Source organism: Vanessa cardui, chromosome 30, assembly GCF_905220365.1.
Source record: "Vanessa cardui chromosome 30, ilVanCard2.1, whole genome shotgun sequence".
Lineage (NCBI taxonomy): Eukaryota > Metazoa > Arthropoda > Insecta > Lepidoptera > Nymphalidae > Vanessa > Vanessa cardui.
The window spans coordinates 827,821-846,487 of record NC_061152.1 but is presented as its reverse complement, the minus strand read 5'-3'; the positions used below and the strand labels follow the sequence as shown (position 1 = coordinate 846,487).

The window sequence follows — 18,667 nt, the reverse complement described above, 5'->3', positions numbered from 1 at the left end:
CGTCTCGGGTCTGGGTGTTTGTGCCGTCGTTACTTCTGATTTCCATAACACAAGTGCGTTAGCTACTCACATCGGGATCAGAGTAATGTATGTTATGTTGTCTCATATTTAAATGTGAAAGTTACTCTGTCAGTCTGTGTCGTTCGTTCACGAATGTAAGGAATTTGGTGGAATTCGGTGTGCAAACTTGATCTCCGAGCACGGACAAAGGTTACTTTTTTTTGTCTGGCACGTGATCGTGTCCGTAAACGCGAGCGAGACCGTGAGTCACAACTAGTAAACAATAAAGTAACAGCCTGTAAATTTCCCACTGCTGGGCAAAAGACCTCCTCTCCCTTTGCGGAGAAGGTTTGGAACATATTCCACCACGCTGTTCCAATGCGGGTTGGTTGAATACACATGTGGCAGAACTTCTATGTAATTTGTCACATGCAGGTTTCCTCGCGATGTTTTCCTTAACCGAGCACGAGATGAATTATAAAGACAAATTAAGCACATGAATCAGCGGTGCTTGTCTTGGTTCGAACCCGCAATCATCGGTTAAGATGCACGCGGCTAACCTCTGGGCCATCTCGACTCTTATGACGGTAAATTATATTTGAATTATAGTGAACCCGGTTATCCGGCCCCTGGCTTATTCGTCATCCCTTATTATACATTTGAATATTTTTCGTCATATAAATATTTTTCGTCATATAAATATTTTTCGTCATATAAATATTTTTCGTCATATAAATATTTTTCGTTCGTTGTTTATTCTTCAGTGGGTCGTGTTGGCGGGGTCGGGGCGGCTGCAACAACAGGGCTGAGGACCCGCGCGACTTGGATGCGCTCCTGCAGTACATCGAGGGCCCAGCCAGGCACGTCGACAGGGGCAAGAAGCGGGCCAAGAAGCAGCGCCAGAAAGCCAAAAAGGTGAACTAAGTCTTACATTAAGTGCTTAGTGTTATGACTGATTGAGCTCTTATCTATGGTCCCCCCTCCCTATTCCCCTTGTAACGCACAGTAACGTTTTCTTGTCACCAGACTAAGCAATGTTACCTAGCGTATTGTAAGAAAGGCCCCTCCCCCGCCCCGTAACGCATTGTAACGTTTGCGAGTCCCCCACTCCCCCCAAATGCCCCCTAGTGTTCTTGCTGCTATATATAATGCAGCAGATCCCACTGGTTACAAAACCTCTTCTATCGAGAAATTTTCCAGTAACAGCCCGTTGTTTGGTAATTGAAAGTGTAAGGCTATGTCCGTAAAATATTCCGTCCCATGATTGGATTCCTGTCGCAATGGCGTAGTCAAAAAAATACTCTGTCCCATTGGCTTACTATGGCAATGGTTTAGATGTAATAACAACGTTACCCCTGGTGTTTGGCAATTGGAAGTGTAAAGCCAATGTCCGTAAAATATTCCATTCCATTGGATTCCTGTCGCAATGGCGTAGTCAAAAAAATACTCTGTCCCATTGGCTTGAGCAACAGCCTGTAAATAGGCTGTAATAATAAGGGCTTACTATGGTAATGGTTTAGATGCAATAACGACGTTTCCCCTGGCAGACGGAGTCGCGGCTGCTGAGTCAACTGGAGCAGCTGCGGCGCGAGCTGTGCGACGCGCGCGCCACGCACGCCGCGCTGCACGGCGCGCACGCCGCCGCCGCGCGCGACCTCGCCGCCGCGCGCGCAGCGCTCGCAGCGCGCAAGCGAGGTCAGCGCCCCCCCCCCCGCACCGCCGCTAGACGAGCCAACGCTTGAAGCGCTAGAAGCGCTGTCGTGGACAAAGCCTCGTGCATCTTAACAGATGATTGCGCTCAGCCCCCCCCCCCCCCCCCCTGCACTGCCGCTAGACGAGGCAACGCTTTAAGCGCTAGAAGCGCTGTCGTTGTACAAAGCAGATGATTGCGGTTCAAAGCACCGCTGAATATTCGCTGTGCTTGATGTGTTTATAATTCGTCTCGTGCTCGCCGGTGAAGGGAAACATCGTGAGGAAATTCTGCCACATATGTATTACACCAACACGCATTGGAACGGTGTGGTGGAATATGTTCCAGATGTTCTCCTCAAAGGTAGAAGAGGCCTTAGCCCAACAGTGGGCATATTTACAGGCCGTGGCTGTTGTACAGACTACCAAGCGATGTAAACAGTTGCAGGATCGATTGGTCCACTTCCCATTCCTAACACAAGTGATAAGCTTAAAAGGAGGGGTGAATAAGAATATTAGTGACTCCTTTTTCCTTTTTTTCTCCTAGCTTTGTTTTACTATGTTTAATGTTTTAAGAATAGGAATTATATACTAGTAGTAGTCAAAAGTCCTCGGTCAGATTGTTCAAGTTCTATATGTAACCGGCAGGCAAGAAGCAGAAGCTGAATCCGGCTCAGCAGGCGAAAATGCAGCTGGTGGCCGAGCAGCTCGGCGACTGCACGACCCTCGTCAACACGACTGCCAAGGTATGGTGACGCATGTACTACCCCCCCCCCCCTAACCCTCCCACGAGAAAGAGAGGGGGAGTACTAGTCTCTTTTTTTTTATGGTATAGGTTGGCGGACGAGCATATGGGCCACCTGATGGTAAGTGGTCACCATCACCCATAGACAATGACGCTGTGAGAAATATTAACTATTCCTTACATCGTCACTGCGCCACTAACCTTGGGAACTAAGATGTTATGTCCCTTGTGCCTGCAGTTACACTGGCTCACTCACCCTTCAAACCGGAACACAACAATACTGTTATTTGGCGGTAGAATAACTGATGAGTGGGTGGTACCTACCCAGACGGGCTCGCACAAAGCCCTACCACCAAGTATGTCTCGACGTCGACCTTATCTATATAATAATACGGCCTCCGTGGTCGAGTAGTGTGTACGCCGGTTTTCATGGGTACGCCACTCCGAGGTCCTGGGTTCGATTCCCACCCTAGTTAATGTAGAAAATACATTAGTTTTCTATGTTGTCTCGGGTCTGGCTGTTTGTGCCGTCGTTACTTCTGACTGTTCACAACACAAGTGCTTTAGCTACTTATTTTGGGATCAGAGTAATGTATGTGCTGTTGTCTCATATTTATAATTTTATTGGATTGAAGTTGTTTGGGTCACTAATATTAGAATGAGTTTGCAAATATTGTCCCATAATGAAAAAGCGCCCCCTTCAAGCTACTTTCCCTCTCTTTTTCAGTCTCTTCTATAAAAAATATAACATTTTTAAACTTTTTCTTATGTTAAATGAAATTTTTTTTGCTATCTAGGTAATACGTAAATCACAAGCATTTAAAATGATTATGAAATATATAATACGAGCTATGAGTATATGTGTGTATGTGTTATTCTACCGCCAAATAACAGTACTCAGTATTGTTGTGTTCCGGTTTGAAGGGTGAGCCAGTGTAACTACAGGCACAAGGGACATAGCATCTTAGTTCCCAAGGTTGGTGGCACATTGACGATGTAAGGAATAGTTAATATCTCTTACAGCGTCATTGTCTATGGGTTATGGTGACCACTTACCATCACGTGGCCCATATGCTCGTCTGCCAACCTATACCATAAAATAAAAAAAAAAAAATAAAAATTTGTATGTGTGTGTGTGTGTGTGGCAGGAGCTGTCGGCGGCGGAGCGTCGCGTGGCGGAGCTGTCGCGGCGCGTGGCCGACTGCCAGCGCGCGCTGGCCGACGCGCGCGCGCTGCAGGGCAAGCCCGACGAGCGAGCGCACAAGGTGACCCGCCCCCGCCACACCCGCGCACCACACACCCGCAACGCCCCACACCCGCGACGCCACACCCGCGACGCCACACCCGCGCACCCCACACCCGCGCACCCCACACCCGCGACGCCCTCATGGAGCCAGCAGGGACCGTCTCTGCCTGTTGTGATAATAGCCTCATAGTGGGGGTGTTCAGTCTAATATTCAAAATTAAAAATATGCCAATTGATTTAAATCAGTGATTCTCGAGACGTAGACGTGAATAAAAAAAGGGGGTTGTGGACCCCCTTTTTTATGTTAATGGGGTCCACGAAAATTATTAATAATTATATAGATGTATTACCTTATTAATTTTTTCTTGTAATTCTACACTACAACTGTTAAAAGATTAATAAGTAAAGTGTAGTGTAGAAGTTAGAAAATGTACTATTTTTCGTTTTTAGTTTACCCATCGGACAGAACTCAAAAGCGCCACAATTTTCATTTTTTGACGACTTTAAGAATGTGGTAGAAATGTAGGGGGTCCACCGAAACCAAAACAACTTAGAAAGTGGTCCACGAGAAAAATAAGTTTGGGAACTACTGATTTAAATAAACTAATGTTTAATTGATATCATAACAACAGATTCGAATCTTATACGACGTTTACTGGCAGAGCCGGCTACATATGACTTAGTGTGACTTGTTTGATTGTGTGTGTTACAATAAATTTATAAATGAATGTTGTTGCTTTTCCAGCGTGAGATGGAACAGGACTCCGAGACGATACATCGGCCCATCGCACCGGCGCTGACCGACGAGCTTACCGGTACGACACCCCCCCCCACCCCCCACCCCCCAAATATATCTATATCTATTTAAAAATACAACCACATTTTATGACACTCGTCCAATTAATTAAATTGAAATATACTTTATTTATGAGTCGAGATAGATAGATAGATTTGGAACATATTCCACCACGATGCTGTAATGTGGCTTGATGGATTCACATGTAGAATAGAATTACATTGAAATAAGTAACAGGTTTCCTCAGGATGTTTTCGTTCATTCATTCACCACCGAGTACGAGATGAATTAGAAATTCAAATTAACTTGACAATTCAGCGGTGCTTGCCTGGGTTTGAACCCGCATTCATCGGTTAAGATGCACACGTTCTAACCACTGGGCCATCTCGGCTCATAATTATAGTTTAATTGGATGAGTATAATGGATATGATTGTATTTTGTAAAAACAACAACAGCCTGTAAATTCCCACTGCTGGGCTAAAGGCCTCCTCTCCCTTTGAGGAGAAGGTTTGGAACATATTGCACCACGCCGTTCCAACGCGGGTTGGTGGAATACACATGTGTCAGAATTTCTATGAAATTTGTCACATGCAGGTTTCCTCACGATGTTTTCCTTCACCGCCGATCACGAGATTAACTGGATTTGAACCCATATTCGTCGGTCAGAATGCACGCGTCCTAACCACGCGGCCATCTCAGCTCTAGATATGTAATTGCTATGAAAACCTCTTTGCAGTGTTGAAAATGTGTGAAAATCGAAATCAAGCACAGAAGCAGACGGAGACACAGAAGAAACAGTCCTGGGAGCAAGCGATCGCGCACATCAACCAACTGGCCAAGGGTTCCGTGAAGGAGAAGGTAATGTCATGTTTCTGCTGACCATACCAATACAACCATCTACTTAGCAGGAATAGGCTAAATGACTGGTTTTTAAAATCAATTTTACTACTACTACTTATATTACTTAGTATAGTTTAAGAAACCCGAAGGGCAATGCGAAAAATAAAGTGTCAATTATTGTAATCAGTGTATATTATGAGTTTAGAAATGGTTATTTACTAACGAAAGTTGAAAATAATATATAATATATTCTAAAATCCATAAATAAAAATGCATTCTTTGAAACGTTTGTCACGCAAAACGCTCCTGATTGGCCGGGCTTATGATGAAGTCACTTGCTCGTTAACCTTGCTCGCCTTCTATATGTACTACAGATTAAAATACAGGCAAGTGACGTCACCGACCCCATTACAGCGCCATATTGTCCAAGTAGCGTTTTCGCGCGCAAAAGTAATGTCATGTCATATCATGGTTTGCTGTTCGTGTTACCTTCCATTGTCATTGGGCGGTGGTGAATACAATTAGGTGGTCAGTTTTGAGGTACCGTCAACAAAAAAATTATTACGAATTGTGAACTAATGTTTTGTTGTATACGTTACAGAAGAAACAGAAAGAGGTCCAACCTCCGCCGAAACCGGAAGCGAAACCCAAGGAGAAAAAAGCGACGCCGCCGGTCGTCGAACCGCAACCGATGTCCAATAAGCAGAGGAAGTTGTTGGCTAAGCAACAGGTGAGTTAATTAAACGCAAATTTTTTTACTTGTTGATTACAACGCGTGCATCTTAACCGATGATTGCGGGTTCAAACCACCAAGCACCGCTATATATATGTGATTAATTTGTGTTTATAATTCATGTTAAGCTCGGCGGTGAAGGTAAACATCGTGAGGAAACCTGCGTGTATCTAATTTCATCGAAATTCTGCCTCATGTGCATTCCACCAACCCGCATTGGAACAGCGTGGTGGAATATGTTTCAAGCCCTCTCCTTAATGGAAGAGGAGGCCTTATCCCACCAGTGGGAAATTTACAGGCTCTCAGTTTACTTTATATAATCAGTTGTAGAATTGAAGTATATTTAAAGCAGTATATATTACTTTGTTTACGTATTTTTAGTAACTATTTTTCGCTTTAATTCAAAATTATTCAAGAAAAGTAACAATTTTCGTATTTTTGTTGTCAAGCAAGCGTTTGGCCTGATAGTAAGTGTTCACCGCCCTTAGACAATGATGCTGTAAATAATATTTCGTCAACAATGCGCCACCAACCTTGGGAGCTAAGATGTCCCTTGTGCCTGTAGTTACACTGGCTCACTCACTAATACTGAGTGTAGTTACACTACCTCACTCACTCAACAAAATTGAACCCAACAATACTGAGTACTGTTGTATGGCGGTAGAATATCTGATGAGTGGGTGGTACCTACCCAGGCGGGCTTGCACAAAGCCCTACCACTAAGTAATATGTTCATTAAATCAACTTTAATCATGCTCAACAGGCAGAAGAAGAGGAAAGAAAGAAACAGCAGCAACAAGAAGCGAAACTCAAGAAGGATAAGAAACCGGAACCGCTGAAAGTCGAGAACAATAAAAAGGACAAGAAAGAAACAAAGAAGGAGGAGCAGAAGAAGAAGAAGGAGGAAAAGAAAGAGATTAAGAAAGAAGATAAGAAGGGGAAAGAGAACAAACAGGAAACGAAAGGTTTGTTTTGAAGAGTTGTATTGTATAAGTTTACGTCTCAATGTTGCGTCACAGTAACGGCCTGTTTATTTCCCACTGCTGGGCTAAGGCCGCTCTCTTTTTTTATATATGTGGGAGCACGGCAGTGCCCCAGCCAAGTCTCGAGCAAAACGGGCACTTAGGCTACAATAATATTTTTTTTGTTAAATTCAAACGCGTATAAGATCGCGCAGGCAAGGCACAGCTATTAATAAATAAATATTGGACAACATCACATACATTACTCTGACCCCAATGTAAGTAGCTAAAGCATTTTTGTTGTGGAAGATCAGAAGTAACGACGGCACAAACACCCAGACCCGAGACGACGTAGACAACTAATGAACTTACGAGACATCGGAATGGCGTACCCACGAAAACCGTACACACACTTGTATAATGTTATAGAAGGCTAAATCTTTGTCGTTTTATCTTCGCAGCAACACCAACGACTAAAACGAAAGCAGCACAACAACAACAGCAGCAACAAACACAACAACCGTCCAGTAAGAAGGAAAAAAAGAAGGAGGCTCAAGTCAAACCTCACGTCATCAACATAACGCCGGATACGACGTTGGAGATTGTCACTAAGAAGGTTCGTTTATTTATGTAATTGTATTGTAACTAGTAGGTGTCCCCGGCTTCGCACGAAAATAGATGAGGACACTTCACTGGCTATCGAGAACATTTTTCTCTGGATATCTATACAGTTAGCCATTTACACATGAAAATGTGACAAGTAATTTGCATGCGTACTCACATACACACCCACACACAGAGAGAGAGAGAGACAGAGACACGCACACACACAGAGAGAGAGACAGAGACATACTCAGACACACACACACACTCAGAGACAGACACACACACACACATACACGCACACACACACACGGAGACAGACACACTCAGAGAGAGACACACACACACACACACATTTAGCTCAAAAGAGGAAAGAAGTCAACCTTTGAGATGTTATTGTACTGTCTGGACTGATTATTTAATATGATATTTTTCGGTAAATATGTATAGTCAGAGTAAGAAAACCTTAGTCAGTTTTCAAATTAATTCCTTTATCAACTATAAAGCTCTTAGTACCTTTTGATACTAAACATCAAATCATTGCGACGCAATATGTCATTCTCGATCGGTAAAGCAGATTATCGCTCACACTGAGCACACGAAAATAGATCTTAAGGTGACGAACCTTTTCTTACCCCTACTAAATAATATAAAATGGATTTTAAAAGCCATTCAAATAGCCTATTATAACAGTAGCTGTGTAGTTTGATGTTCTTTCGTGAGTTTTAAACTAGAATCTCGAGATCTGACCATTATACCAATGAAATAGTCAAACTGAACTTCTAGTGTAGACAATAGGCTATTTGACTGGTTTTTATAATCCATTTTATATTATTTAGTAGAAGTTAAGGAGCCCAGTAAAAATTGATTTTTCTTATTTCTAGTACATATTTGCCGAAAAATATCATATTAAAAATTCAATATTTAAATAACGCGCGTAAACGTTACTCGGACAATATGGCGCTGCAATGGGGTCGATGACGTCACTTTGCTGTATATTAATCTGTGGTACATATAGTAGAAAAGCAAGGTTTACAAGAAAGTGACTGCATCATAAGCCCGGTCGATCAGGAGCGTTTTGTGTTACTAACAATTGAAAAAACTACAACTACAAACGTTTGAAAAAATGCAGTTTTTTATTGATTTTTGAATAAATTAAGTATTATTTTCAAGTTTCGTTAGCAAATAACCATTTTTAAACTCATAATATACACTGATTAAAATAATTCAGAATTTATTTTTCGCATTGTCAAATAGCCTATTAAATGAAATATGTGTCAATGTTTTCAGAACCAGAATACGTGCGAACCAGAAAAGCCAGCGTCTTGCAGTATCATGGAGCAACTCAGTAGTGGAGTACAAGTGAGATATATCGCTATATATAAGACGACGTCGGTCTGTCCGTGTGGTTTGAACGGACGTCATAATCTGTCGGACTGATTCACTAATCTAAGGAGTGATTTCGATTGAGTAATAAAATTCCGCAGACATTTTTAACTTAGCCGTCTCGTAAATTCAAATCGTTTTTAAAAAATACATTGGAAGAAAAGGCGTATTATTCGATATAAGATTTTATAGATGATAAAAAAGCGTGGAATTAATACCTGTTGACTTCCACGCTGGATATATTAATTTAAATAATTGTATCAACTAACATTACTTTGTATTTTTTAAATGTTGAAAATAGTAAGTACTGAGTTGTAGCCGGTTCTTCTCGGTAGTATCTACTTTCCGAACCGGTGGTAGCTTCATTTAATTGTTATATGACGATTCAAAAATGCTTGTAAAAGTCCACTTGAATAAAGTTTAAAAAAAAAGTAATTGTCTGAACAAATAGTTTTTACAAGTATATCCTGCTTGGAAGTCAACAGGTATTAACTCCACGCTTTTTTATCATCTATAAAATCTTGTATCGATTTGGCTCATTGATTCACTCACCTTTTAAACCGGAACTAAAATATATTGTATGAATATTTAAATAAGGAATATGTTCCATATATATGTATGTATATAACGGTTAATTTCATCTATTTATCTCGCTTAACAGGTCGCGGATCTAAAGCTGCCGCCCGGCATCACGCTGACACGAGTTCAACCCAACGAGAAGAAGGAGGCGCCCGTCATCAAGTCTGTCGTAAGTGTGGAATTGGCTTTATGCTGACACGACTACTGTTAAACTCGGAGTATAGTATATTCATCATTACCATAAACTTATACATAACATTGGTATAGTACGACACAAATTAGATGTAGCATCGGAAAATGCAATGGAATGAAAATAAAACCGATTACTGCCGATTCACAACCAACAGAAACAGCTCCCTATCGCGCCACTCGACGCTATTCGTCGCTATAGATTCCCGCGTCAGTTCGACCCGAGACAGCGAGTGCGTGTAAAGCGACGCGTCAGATTGACGAATATATTAGGTCGTGTGATATTACGAGTTACTGCGTTTGTGTAAAGATCATATTCACATGAGAAATAGATATTGATATTTGGGATGGCGTACTCAATTCGGATATGATCGGTTTTACGAATTTTGCCGATGCGACATCTAAGTTGTGTCGTACTATACGTTAATACAAAAAAAAAACTATTTTTTTAGTTACGATATTGTTTTACTAGTCACATTAAATAGTAGAGTTAAATTTGTGTTCATACTTCATCTCATTGAAGGAAAAAAGGTCGTTAGAAAACCTGCATTTATCAGACGAATATCATAATGTTGTCTTAAATTTTCGCGATTATTATAAATTTAAATAAAACTAGTTATAACGGATTTGAATCGCGTCTTTGTCACGGGTAGTCTACCCGTAATAAACGCGATTCAAATCCGTGATAACTAGTTTTATTTAGATGAATATCAGCCAAATGTCGGCGCAGTTTGATGGGTTAAGTTCCAAAATTTGTCGTAATTAGAGAGCAGAGATGGCCCAGTGGTTAGAACGCGTGCATCTTAACCGATGATTGCGGGTTCAAACCCAGGCGAGCACCGCTGATTCATGTGCTTAATTTGTCTTTATAATTCATCTCGTGCTCAGCGGTGAAGGGAAACATCGTGAGGAAACCTGCATGTGACAAATTTCATACAAATTCTGCCACATGTGTATTCCACCAACCGCCAACAGCGTGGTGGAATATGTTCCAGACCTTCTCCTCAAAGGGAGGTCTTAGCCCAGCAGTGGGAATTTACAGGCTGTTACTTTACTTTACGTTTAGAGGATACCCTTACCAGCGGCCTAATGTTAGTGTCTCCCGCAGCCGCTGTGGCGCCACAGCCAGCTGGAGGCGCCGCCCACGCCCGCGCCTCGCGCGCCGCCCGTCATCACGGCAGACCCTTCGCTCATGATGTTCTCTGCGCACGCGCACAGCGGTACGCACGCACCCCCCCCCGCACCTCCCCCCAACGCAAATCTATAATTTGTTCCTGATCTTATTTTCATTTTGTTTAGTTTAAATTTGTTAAATAGTTTTCGATAAATTATTTTATTTCATTGTTTTGTAATTATTAGTTTGTTTGTTTTTTTCTTTCTTTTATTTTTATTTCTTTAGTTTTTTTTTAGAGTTCAATACTTTATAAGTGCACGTTGTGTTCCTCCTATAATTTGAGGTACATTTAATATTTTATTGTCTAAACTTGTATTTTTTGTATTACATATGTATCTGTGTTGGAGTTCCATATTAAATAAATAAATAAACCCCCCGCACCGCCCCCGCCCCAACCCCCGCTCACTACACGTGTCTCTTACTTGCAGAGCCGCCCAAGACGATAATTATCCCGGAGCCAGCGCCCCAGTCCGCCGGGAAGTCCAAGAAGGCCAAGAAGAAGGCGAAGAAGGCAGCAGCGGAGGCGATTGACCAGAAGCACGAGGGCGCCAAGATGGTCACCCTGCGGAACCCCATGTTTCACCCCAACCTCCCCCCCGTCCAGATCGCAAACCCAGCTCAAAGCAAGGCCGAGATCCGGATCCCGGACCCGATCCCGATGCCGCCCGCCCCCTGCCAGGCCACCATCACCCCGACGTCGAACGGCATGTACACCATACGGAACCCTTTGATGTCGATGATGCACCAGCAGAACTTGATGGGCATCCGGAGCCAGAACCCCCAGATGTCGCCCGCCTTCGGCCAGCAGTACAGCTACGTGAACCCGAACGCGTACACGCCCAAGGCGCCCGACACCGACTTCCAGAACCGCATCATGAACCTGGCGTCGTTCACCCAGAAGAACGACGAGGGTTACTCCCTGTTCAAGGCGCCGGACGAGAATCCGCAGAAGAGCTTCCTGGCGCCAGAGTACTTCGACGACCAGGCACCGAAGGTCGTGTCGCCGAACCCGATCGGGACGCGGCCGGACCACAACCGGAACTGCGAGAACGACTCCCTGTTCGCGAACCCGATCCAGCGCCCGGAGCCGATCGGCACCCCGCTGAAGAGGGACGACGAGAAGCAGTACTGCGGCCTGTACACGCCCTTCGGCCAGGAGGATAGGAACGTGTTCCGCAACGCCCTTTTCAACGACAAGCGGGAGCCGAGCCCGCAATCCAAGCTCGAGGCGCCGCCCTACGTGAACGGCGAGCTGCCGTACTTCCAGCGCCTGCGGGCCGGCTCCAAGCTGAACAGCGAGGTGACGATCCACTACGTCACGGACTCCAAGTTCTACAAGGGGCAGGTACGGTCTCGTGGGGCTCTCGCACGCAGCCGAGCTGGTCCCTTGCACTAACGCCGCGCCGTTGCAGGAGCCGTGCGAGGAGTCGCTGTTCGCCCGTGAGCCGCGCGCGTGGCCCGAGCGCCCGCCACGCCCCGGTGAGTGCGCGGCCCGCCACGCCCAGGGCGCCGGCGACGTCGCTGCGTCGCATTCGCGCTGATACACCAAGCCCGACTCTAGCGGCACAGCGGACGTGACATCTCACTAACGCACGCCCCACTATTCGCCCCTCACGGCCGGTCTCTCGTTTGTTTCATATTGAAGTCTGATGGTATGTCCGCCAGGTGGCCAGTCGTCCGTGAGCGCGGCGCCGTGCGAGAGCGCCTGCGACAGCGGCGGCGCCTCGCCCCCCCAGCACAGGCCTGGTGAGTGCACACACACACACACACACACACACACACACACACACACACACACACACACACACACACACACACACACACACACACACGCACGCACGCACGCACGCACGCACGCACGCACGCACGCACACACACACACTCACGCACACACACACACACACACACACACACACACACACACAAACACACACACACACACACACACACACACACACTCACACTCACAATCACACAATACTCTTTAGTAGACCCTTTAAAGGTTATTAAGTAGTGAGCACGTGATATATATATATATATTGACGACCTCCGTGGTCCAGTGGTGTGTACACCGGTTTTCATGGGTCCGCCAGTTCGAGGTCTCGGGTTCGATTCCCGGCCGAGTCGATGTAGAATATCATTAGTTTTCTATGTGGTCTCGGGTCTGAGTGTTTGTGATACCGTCGTTACTTCTGATCTTCCACGATACAAGTGCGTTAGCTACTCACATTGGGATCAGAGTAATGTATTTGATGTTGTCTCATATTTATTTATATGATGCGTGTATTATCCATATATGTTTGTAACTTAAGAGAGCACTGCAGCTCCGCTTGTTACAATTTTAATAACGATTTGAAGAAACTCACGCAACAGACGACTTCTGTTGATGAATATTTCTGGTCACTAAGACGTTCCTATGTTTTTGTCAACCTTAACTTTTAGTTATGTCATGCTGACTGTACCCGATTAGAGGGTTTGCACAAAGCGACAAGTATAGCGATCGGTCTCGCTCGCACACACAGTAACCCAGATCCGCCTCCGATTGCAGAATCTAGCGTGTTCCTGCCGGACCGCAGCATCACAAACCTGTCGGCGTTGGAGGTCTCCGAGCGGGAGATTGAATCTTTCAAGCGGTTTGACTTCTACTTCGAACCGCCGCAGCACAAGCCGAAGGTGCAACTCGACGTGCGAGACATCGCGGCGGCGCTTCGCCACCACCAGAAGTAGGGCTCCTCGGGGGACGAGGCCCGGAGCCCCGAGCAGTCCCGCCGCTGAGTCGCCGCTGAGTCGCCGCTGAGTGTCTCATTAAAGGACATTCGGCGCGCTCCGCTGTGACGACTGCCTCAAACGAGCCCGAGGGCGCCACTGGAGCCCTGGGACTGCGAGCTGGAGCTCCACTCGGCACTACTTACTGCTGTTTGTGTTTGACAGAAGATTGTTTCGATATGACGAGAAATAATGTACGAGAACGCGTAGTGTCATGTACCGCAAGATCCCGAAACGCGTCGCCACCTCCGCTGCGAGCGCCATGCGTATTGGTTCAGCAATGGAAACTCGCGGCCGGACATTGTACGGAAGTGACTATGACGAAACGCATTGTCACACTGACTCGCTCGGGAGCGGACTAGTATGTAAGCGCCACTTTATATGTATCGATAGCTCGAGGGTTCGTTCGTTTGTGTGTCACAGATCAGTGCTAGGGGTTGTAAGACTACGAATAACAAATGTGTATATTATAGCCAAGCCGTGTTTCATTTCGCGTCGATACTGACGAGAGAATCCCCATCAAACGTTCTGGAGACCTCAGCCACTCGCAGGGCGTGTCAGTGACCACTGGTGTCACCGTGACGTCACCAACAGCCGGACAGAGTCACTGTCGCATTTGTAACACTGGTATATGACCTCCTTTGCCACAAGCGGGCACGTTTGAGCTTTGCGAATACGGTTTGTCTCGTATGAGACGAGTGCACAGACAGCTCGACGCAGTAAAGGTCAGCAGCTCGTTATTGTCGCGCGCGTGGCTTGGGGCGCAGCGTGCGCGCAGTGGCGGCGACACCGGCGCCCTCTGTCGTGACGTCACCGGCGCCCTCTGTCGTGACGTCAGCGGCGCCCTCTGTCGTGACGTCAGCGGCGCCCTCTGTCGTGACGTCACCGGCGCCCTCTGTCGTGACGTCACCGGCGCCCTCTGTCGTGACGTCACCGGCGCCCTCTGTCGTGACGTCAGCGGCGCGGCGCCCGGTTGTGACGTGTGCTCACTCGCGTACAGTAGGTGGTGGGTATGTTGCTATGCTGTACATGTAGGCGCTTAAGCAATAAAATAACAGTTTTTTTTTTCATTTATTTTAAAGAGGGTTTTTTCTGTAAGAAAATGCCACCCTCATAGTGCGCACAAAACATTAAACTTAACAAATTGATTAATTCACTAATTTGTACGAAACTTGCGCTGGTTCTGATGTGGGGTCAGCGAGGACACTGTTACATGCCCCCACCTCCCCGCAATAATTGATTAAACGTAAAAAAGAAATCCTATCAGCCTCATTCCGAGCACACTCCATTATTACGCGGTACGTGTCTGCTATGGTGTCACATGCACTACAGTTAGGTGGAGGTGTTTTACCCATAAGAAAACCAAAGTTATTTAACGGAATGTGGTCGGAACGAAGACGAAGGGCTGTGACGATTGAAGACCTGCTCACGTTGGCTCCATCAAACCAAAGACTTTTCCGTAGTCCGGGTTGCATAGGGATTTGACGCGCCAAAATGAAAGAAAGTAAAAACACTTTTGCTTAAGATTGTCACAGTTGTACGGAAATGCCTCGGGTGTCTCGGGTGCGCAGCGAGCGCGCAGACGCGGCAGAGTGACGTCACAGCTCTGAGAGTCGTTGAAGCGAATTTAAGTTACGTGGAGCGCCCGTGTGTATGTCCCTCCTTGAAGTTCGAAACAGGAAATATGTTTTATTACAGAAATCATCCCTTGGGGTTGCCAATCACTTTATAATCTATACATATAATAAAATTGGAGTGTCTGTTTGTTATGTTAAAATTGCCCTTTTTCTGTCAATGCATATGTATGTATACACGGTACATATACCGAAATAACAATTTTTACAATTCTAGTGTGTGTGTCTGTTTGTTCCGGCTAATCTCTGGAACGGCTGGACCGATTTTGACGGGACTTTCACTGGCAGATAACTGATACAATGAGGAGTAACTTAGGCTACAATATTAGTTTTGATCAATTCAAACGCGTACAACGTCGCGGGCGCACCTAGTTAGCGAATGTAAGTCATTGTGATTACATTTTACGTTTACCTAAATAATGTTAGTGCTGTTTGACCGTCAGGTCGGTAGAAGCTTTGGTTTGACTGCGGACCGCCGTAAGCCCGGCTACAGTCTGTGTGTCCGCATCCTGAGAAGTTAATTCGCAGCGGACGCTACTGATTACACTACTGGTGTTATTGATGCAAAAGTAACTCTGTCTGTGTGTTACTCTTAGACGAAAAACTGAACAGATTTTAATGAAATTTATTACGGAGTTTGAATCCTTAAGGACATAAATTACTTTTTTCAAATAAGGTGTAAAATAGGCTATTTGACAATGCAAAAAATAAAGTATCAATGATTGTAATCAGTGTATATTATGAGTTTAGAAATGTTTGTTTATTGACGAAAGTTGAAAATAATACTTAATTTATAGGATCCATAAATAGAAATGCATTTTTTAAACGTTTAACCCAAAACGCTGCTGATCGGTCGGGTTTATGATGACGTCACTTGCTTGTTAACCTCGTTTGTTTTCTGTGTGTGGATTATATACACTGCTGAAGCAAGTGACGTCATCGACCCCATCGCAGCGCCATATTGTCCAAGTAGCGCTATTTAGATATGGAATTTTTAATACGATATTTTTAGGTTAGGTTAAGTGCTAGACATTAAAAAAACATGTTTACTGGGTTTCTTAACCTCTGCTAAATAATATAAAATGGATTTTAAAAACCAGTCAAATTGCCTATTTGTTAGCATTTTTTAAACGAAGCGTAATACGTTATGAAATGGGGTTTAAACCAGACATATTGATCTAGAATTGTCTGTAGTGCACAATATATCAATCTCGTGGACGACAAGCATCAAGGCTGCTCTTAATTTAGTGTAACTACAGGCACAAGCGACATAGCATCTTAGTTCCCAAGGTTGGTGGCGCATTGACGATGCAAGGAATAGTTAATATTTCTTACAGCGTCATTGTCTATGGGTGATGGAGACCACTTACCATCAGGTGGCCATATGGCTCGTCCGCCAAGCTATACTATAATAAATAATAATAATAATACTGAACTTCTAAGCCAATACATTCTACTATGCTCGAAAAGTACTTCAAAGTTTGATTTCCTAATTAAAAGCCACACAGAAATATAATTCTGCAAAATAAACACGCTTTCTTGTTGTAAAATTAGATTTAATTTGTGACGTCACATTGATAAAAACAACAGTTGCCTATATACGGCTGGCGCTCCATTCGACGTTAACAGCTACAAATATTTGGTGTTTTTGGGGAAAATAATGTATTACAGTCGCCATCGTCGGCGTGTAGCGTACAGTCGGGGTGAGAAAAGGTTCGTCAAGATCCCTCAAGATCTGTCTTCGTGTGCTCAGTACGAGCGATAATCTGCTCTACCGATCGAGAATATACGACACTGACACACATTTTGACAATTCAGTAGAAGATATCACATCTAATTTAAATTTGTAATGACTAATTACGCCATTAAAAGGATTTCATGTCGATATAAAACTAGACGTAGTCCAAAGATGTTACACTATTTTGAACCGAGTTACTATACGGTGTAAGTTTAATTTTATATGCAGCTGTCAGTTTAGTGCTTCGGTTTAAGGTACTAAGTAAGACTCGATGAAGGAATGAATTTGATAACTGACAAAGATTTTCTTACTCTGAATATACAAATGCAGTCCATTTTAAAGATTTGACCTTGTGTTTTGTTAATTTACTTAAGAGCGAACTGTACCATTTTGAACTTGAAAGAAATATTACCCTGTGACATTTCTATGGAGAGCCGTAATCATTAGTCTGGTGCCGTTGCATATGGAGGTCTTAAGTCACTCAGTAATATGATTGGCACGACAATCTTCTTATTTAAAAATGACGTATCTCAAGACTAACCTATATACGAAATTTCAACATTTCATAGAATATCCAAAAACGATTAAGTAAATATCTACTCATTTCTAACCAACAACAACAGCCTTTAAATTTCTCAATGTTGAGCTAAGGCCTCCCCGCCCTTTTAAGAGAAGATTTGGAATACATACAGGTTTCCTCACGATGTTTCCCGTCACCGCCGAGCTCGAAATGAATTGGTAACACAAATTAAGCTTACGAATGCAAGTCAAAAATATAGTTTCATGTCTTTAACTTGAAATATCTTTATTTCAACTTATTTTTAACCAATATCCCAAAAATAATGTTTTATGTTTTAACTTAACCTTTAAGAACTGACGAGGGGGGCTCACAGACGGTGACAAAACAAATATGAGCATTATTTCGGCGCCTTTAAAGTTACGCGCGCGCCCTTCCCTGTAGCTTCGGGATCCAAAGCAACGATTGATCAGTCGAGGCAGATTAAAGGATATATGTATTATCTATGAGTCGAGTGAAGTCACAATATTGTTCAAAAACCCTCGACGTCAACCCAAAACATTCAACGACTCAGAATCTTTATGACTTGAACTATTTGACACGACGATGATTAACACAATTATTAAATCAAAAACTTCTACAGATTTGAACAAGGTATAAAAATCCAAATAAAGTTGAACTAAAGCCCACCGATTGTGAAATATAACCTTTCTTAAAAAGAGCAAAATATTGGCTTTTTGATTAGTACCTAATAAATGTTGATGTCATAGGAAAATTTTGTTGTTTTTTTAGATTTCCTTAGTAAATGAATAATAAACGGATCATATGGCATTTTAATAATATGAATTTTTAAATAACTGTCTGATAGACGTCACGTCATCATATATGATCTGACTAAACCACCTCGGTACTCAAAGGTTTTGTTGTTTTTTTTGTTGGTATTTATTTATTAGTAATTAAACGCCTGAAGACAAAGTTTCATGCTTCCTTACTAACTAATATAAGCAATAGCAACCCCTATTTCACCCTTTAGGGCTAGAATATCCGGATAGGCATAAATATGTGTTTA

At 43.7% G+C, this 18,667-nt stretch overlaps 1 protein-coding gene across 1 annotated transcript in view; it reads left to right on the top strand.

Annotated features, from left to right (window-relative positions):
* LOC124542294 overlaps positions 1-14,181 on the top strand; it is a 49,051-nt gene extending 34,870 nt beyond the window's left edge. The window contains exons 29-44 of the mRNA XM_047120258.1: positions 765-915; positions 1,548-1,695; positions 2,338-2,435; positions 3,583-3,699; positions 4,426-4,495; positions 5,214-5,335; positions 5,919-6,047; positions 6,814-7,015; positions 7,474-7,628; positions 8,906-8,977; positions 9,663-9,749; positions 10,878-10,989; positions 11,372-12,288; positions 12,356-12,422; positions 12,609-12,689; positions 13,492-14,181. Coding sequence (XP_046976214.1) covers positions 765-915; positions 1,548-1,695; positions 2,338-2,435; positions 3,583-3,699; positions 4,426-4,495; positions 5,214-5,335; positions 5,919-6,047; positions 6,814-7,015; positions 7,474-7,628; positions 8,906-8,977; positions 9,663-9,749; positions 10,878-10,989; positions 11,372-12,288; positions 12,356-12,422; positions 12,609-12,689; positions 13,492-13,670 — 2,707 coding nt within the window. The 3' untranslated portion in view covers positions 13,671-14,181. The remainder of the gene's footprint in view (positions 1-764; positions 916-1,547; positions 1,696-2,337; positions 2,436-3,582; positions 3,700-4,425; positions 4,496-5,213; positions 5,336-5,918; positions 6,048-6,813; positions 7,016-7,473; positions 7,629-8,905; positions 8,978-9,662; positions 9,750-10,877; positions 10,990-11,371; positions 12,289-12,355; positions 12,423-12,608; positions 12,690-13,491) is intronic.
* Positions 14,182-18,667: the final 4,486 nt, after the last annotated feature.